The sequence below is a fragment of the Acanthisitta chloris genome, unplaced genomic scaffold (assembly GCF_000695815.1).
Source record: "Acanthisitta chloris isolate BGI_N310 unplaced genomic scaffold, ASM69581v1 scaffold35280, whole genome shotgun sequence".
NCBI lineage: Eukaryota > Metazoa > Chordata > Aves > Passeriformes > Acanthisittidae > Acanthisitta > Acanthisitta chloris.
Window position 1 is genome coordinate 1 of NW_008651713.1, and position 5,272 is coordinate 5,272.

Here is a 5,272-nt window from a genome sequence, read left to right on the forward strand (position 1 = left end):
CAGTCTGGGTCACCTGTCCCAGCTGTGCCCCCCCCCAACCTCCCACACACCCCCAACCTCCCTGCCAGCGCGGCAGCACGGAAAGCGGCAAAGGCCTTGACTCTGTGTAAGCTCTGCTCAGCAACAACAAAAACATCCCTGCATTACCAACCCTGCGCTCAGCACAAAACCCAAACATAGCCTCACACTAGCCTCCATGAAGAAAGCCAACTCTACTCCAGCCCAAACCAGCACACTGCTCCATCCCTGGAAGTATTCCAGGGCAGGTTGGATGAGGCTTGGAGCAACCTGGGCTAGTGGGAGGTGTCCCTGCCCATGGCAGGGGGGGGGATGAGATGAGCTTTAAGGTCCTTGCAACCCAAACCATTCTGGGATTCTGTGAACTCAGAATCTTGCCCGAATGGGTGTTTAGATACTTCCTTATGTAGTTTGAAGAGTTTGTAGGCTCAGTATTAGTATATTTCTGGCTGTGCAGGAAACCTTTTCCCTTTGGTTATGCAAAAGTTGTGTTGAAGCAGAGCAGTGTGTTTGGATTTTTGTAACTTGAAGGAGAACTGAACATTTGACATGTTGTACTGAGTTTTCTAGTAAAATTGAGTTTTAAAGTCTTGATTATCATATGAAATGTTAATATTTTCCATAGCTATTGAGGCTTTGCTGGCATGTCATTTAGCAGATATATCCTTGCTGTGTCTTTACACAAGTTTCTCCTGGGTCAGATAGTTCTCATAGTTGGGCAAATTTATTTCAAAGAGTTACTTGTCTGCACAATTCTAAGTGATGTTTCTGAACATGTGTGTCTTGTTTTGCTTTGTAGTAATCGTTGGAGGCCCGTTGGAAAACCAGTACAGGCTGAAGCAGTTCCACTTCCACTGGGGAGCTATCAACGATTGGGGTTCAGAGCACACAGTGGACAGTAAATTCTACCCAGCAGAGGTACGAGATGAAATGCGGACCAGTACAAATCGTTGACTCAGGTGTGTCTGTGACTATTGCTCCTTAGAAACTTCCAAATTGAGGAATTGCAGCTGTTAAGGATCAGCCCTGGTAGGTGCCACAGGTCATCTGCTGTTCTATTAGTAAGTTCATCTCCACTCTGTTTTCTGGAGTAGAACTCAGTCTGAACATTGAACACTGGCTCCATTACTGAGAGCTTCAATGATGTTTTCTTCTCCCTGAACATCCCCAGGGATAGATGCTGGACAGGCAGCAAAGTATTCTAGCTCTGTCTGTTAGAGTGGCACAACCCTGCTTGTGCTTCCTCCTTTTAAAAGGGAAAAGGATGAGGCAGAAAGCAGCTGAGGGCACAACCAGGCCTCAGTGAACTCCCAGGTGCAGTTCAGGTGGACATCAAATTTTCAGGTCAATGTGTAAGCTCAGATCACAGTTAAAAAAATGAAGTGCTTTAACTCTGAGCTGCAGCAAGTGAAAAGTTCCTTAGGCTATTAGAATCTTGTGTAGAAGTGTTGTGCAGCAGAGTTCTGTGGCAATATAGTGGTTATCATCATCATCACTTGATTTTCTGTTTTCAAGTCTTAAGCAATTATTAAAGTTGCAAAACTTTTGTGCTTAAGTAACTACTAAGGAAGAGTCAATAGAAAGGATGGAGCCAGTGGGGAAAAATATGAAGTTGCTCAGTAAGTGCGACAGGTGCAGACACAGTTATATGCCAAAGGAGAGAATTTGAAAAGGGATTATTGCTTATTTTTTTGAGCAGATGTATATCTCCTGTTGATGTGTTCACAGCGATGCCTGTCAGCATGGCAAGATATTACCAGCAAGACCATGTGACCAAGTTTTGGGGCTGAAGTATTTATTTAAAACATAGCCATCAATGTATCGCCTGTCAGCAGTGCAGAAGAAGCTTATGCTGTCAGGACAGTGTTCCTCAGCAGAACAGTATGCTCTGTTCTTCCTGCTAAGAGCTGGAAGAGCCCTTCAGTTCCAGGAACACTGAGCTTTTCTGTGCCTTTAACCAGCATTCCTGTAGCCAGACTCCCACAGACTAAATCCCTTTCATAGATGTGAAATGCAGTTGGCTATTGTTTAAGGCGAAAAAAAAGGAAAGGAAAGGCCATTATTTTCCAATAACACTTTGTTCCTCGTTTTTGTGGTGTGTGGTTTCTGGGGCAGCTCATTGCATTGTCTCAAATTGCCAAGGACCAAATGGAACAAAGATCAAAAGTTAGATTTCTCTCTGTGCAGGTGTTGATTTCTCACTCATTTATGTTTCAGTTGCATTTGGTCCACTGGAATGCTGTGGAGTACCCAAGTTTTGAGGAAGCTGTGATGGAAGGGAATGGCTTGGCTGTTATTGGGGTGTTTTTAAAGGTAATTTCACTCTGTGTGATCGGCCGTAACGAGACCTTTTTATTTCATCCTGTTAAAACCTGTTAATTCTGTTTAATTTGTAAAAAATTGTTTAATTAACCTTATTAAATTCTGTTAATTTGGGACAAAATACATCTGGATTCAACAAGGCCAAGTGTAGGGTCCTGCACCTGAAGAGGGATAACACCATACACCTGTGCAGGTTGAGGGCTGATCTACTAGAGAGCACCTCTGCTGAGAAGGACCTGTGGGTCCTGGCGGATGCCAAGTTGTCTGTGAGCCAGCAATGTGTCCTGGGGCAGGAGGGACAAAGGAATCCTGAGGTGCATTGGGAAAAGTGTGGCCAGCAGGTCAGGGAACTGATCCTCCCCCTCTACCTGGCACCATGTCCAGTTCTGGTCTCCACAGTTCATGAAAGACAAGGAGCTACTGGAGAAGGTCCAGGAGGGATAATGACAGATCTGAAGTATCTCTCTGATGGGGAGAGACTGCAGGGCTGGGCCTAGTTAGTCTGGGGAAGAGAAGGCTGAGAGAAGATTCCATCAATCCATACAAATATCTCCCAGGGGTGTCAGAGGATGGTACCAAACTCTGTTCGGTAGTGCCCAGTGACAGGACAAGGAGCAATGGCCACAAACTGAACAAGTTCCTCGACATGAGGAACAACTTCTTCACACTGAGAGTGACAAAGCACTGGGACAGGTGCCCAGGGAGTGTGTGGAGTCTCCCTCTCTGAAGATATTCCAAACCCACCTGGATGTGTTCCTGTGTCACCTGCTGTAGGTGACCATACCTTGGCAGGGGGTTGGACTAGATGATCCCCAGAGATCCCTTCCAACCCCAACTATTCTGTGATTATTGTTGTTATCAAAAAATACTGATTATGGTAGATAAGTAGAATGTCAACTTGATGATTCTCTGACTCCTTCATGTCCCTGCAGCTGGGAGCACGGCACGAGGGGCTGCAGACACTGGTGGATGCTCTGCCAGCGGTTAAACACAAGGTCAGTGCTTTAAGTGTCCCAACCATTACCCCTCAGTGCTACTGAGACACTCATTCAGCAGAGGGAACACTCTGGGAAGAACTAAACACTAATCAGTGCTTTCTCCCTTAAATTTTTGGAGGGAGGCTCCGGACACCTTGTTGGTTATACTGGAGGTGGGAGGGAAAGCTAATTTCTAAGGAGGAAATGTATACTTGAAGCTTTCCAAACCTCTTGAAGCAATGATGCTCTTGAGATTGTAACTGCTTGGAACGACATGCACATGTTTAATGCTTGAAGTGGTGCTTTATTTCCTGTGGAATTAAGGCTTTGTGATTTCTGTCTGATTGTTGAGGAGATCATTTGCTTTTTATAAACACTCAATTTTCTGCTGGAGGAATGGGATTCTCTCCCTGGCTGATTCCTGCCAGGAGAGGGAGCGCTGTGGCTTTGACAAAGCTCGGGAACAGCTCCTGCTCCTCCCCGTGGTGTTCCGTATTGAAAGTACACACAAAAAACACACGTCGAGGATTTTAAGGTGCAAGCACATCCAGCAGAAGTCGCTGTGCCACTATTTTTCACAGGAAGGATGTTTTATAAACAAAATATTTATGGCACTGCAATGACAATTAGCAGATAAAAGCCAAACAGGGTCAGTTCAGTGCCAAGAGACCTACACCACCTGTGACTATACATCTATTACGAGAACAGAGTATTTTACAGCATATGAATTTGAAAGAAGCTAAAGTTAAGATCTAAAATAAACGCAGGCTCAGTCAGCTGCATGTGAGCTGCTCTGGAAGGGATCTCATTCCCAAAGGTGTCACCCTCACTGTCACCCAGCAACTAAGCAGCCCTTGCTTTAAAAGGTTCAAAAACCTTTGTTGCCTTCCCAACATTATCCCTGACTTAAGCACCAAACCCTGAGGAACATCACCTTGGGGAGGAGGAGGAAGGGCAGATAATCTCCATTCTGGTGTCCTTCCTCCCATCTGGAATCTCTTGTCCAACCATTTATTTGTGAACAATTCTTTACTGTACTTCTCATTCTCAGTGGGGAGTGGATAAAGCTCATCAGGAAAAATGGGATCTTCCTTTCCTGCATTGCTAGGATATCCTGGAAATCCCCCAGGAGTAATGTCTGTGGAGAAAATCCTGAGCTCTGAAGCTCCTACATGCTGTCTAGGATCTTACTTGTGGTAGTGTACATTCAGGCAGGAATATTTGATGAGATTTGAATCAACTTCAGTCCTTCCCTCTTCCTGTTGCCTAAAATCACACGGGGAGAAGTAAAACACTGTTGTTTACAGCCTCTTAAGTGTATCTGGCAGAACAGCCTGAACTTATTCCACCATTTATTCCTTCCTTTTCCCATTTGCATCCAACTTCCACAAAGCCATAGGCAGTTGCTCCTTCACACTCCTTTCCTCCTGCATTGAATTCCTAATGGCTTGTGGGGACAACAGAAATGTTTCAAGTTTGCCTACTCGTAGCTGCCTCTTCTGCCTCAAACCCATTTTAGCAATTTAATCCAGATTTGTGGCATTTTCAGTCATGATTTTATGCAGATCATTATTAATATTCACAACACCTCATTCCCATACACATGATGCCAGGCACTATGGATCTTTTGCTAAAACCAAGGCTAACAATGGGCCTTTTGCTTATTGTGTTAGGATTTTTTTTAAAACTAAGGATGAAAGCTTTTGCCGACCTTGCTTTGCTGAACATTGTAGCGTGCTTGCTGACATAAGCTTAGATAGCTGTACCACTTGAGGAGACATGCAATTCGTAAGGAATGTGGGGCCCTTCCAGTGAGGAAAATAAGGCAAGTTTTAGTGACCTAGAGAGATGATAGCAAAGAAGAAAACTAGCTTAGTGATTTATGTACAGGCCCAGGACTGTGTGGCGCTTGCGCCAAAGAAGGGGTCAAACAGCGGACACGAGAGGAAGACTCC

At 44.8% G+C, this 5,272-nt stretch overlaps 1 protein-coding gene across 1 annotated transcript in view; it reads left to right on the forward strand.

Moving 5' to 3' along the window:
* Positions 1 to 817: 817 nt before the first annotated feature.
* LOC103801960 (carbonic anhydrase 5B, mitochondrial-like) overlaps positions 818 to 5,272 on the forward strand; it is a gene marked incomplete at its 5' end in the record, with an annotated part of 6,820 nt that continues 2,365 nt past the window's right edge. Inside the window, 3 exons of the mRNA XM_009074400.1 lie at positions 818 to 936; positions 2,236 to 2,331; positions 3,273 to 3,335. Coding sequence (XP_009072648.1) covers positions 818 to 936; positions 2,236 to 2,331; positions 3,273 to 3,335 — 278 coding nt within the window. The remainder of the gene's footprint in view (positions 937 to 2,235; positions 2,332 to 3,272; positions 3,336 to 5,272) is intronic.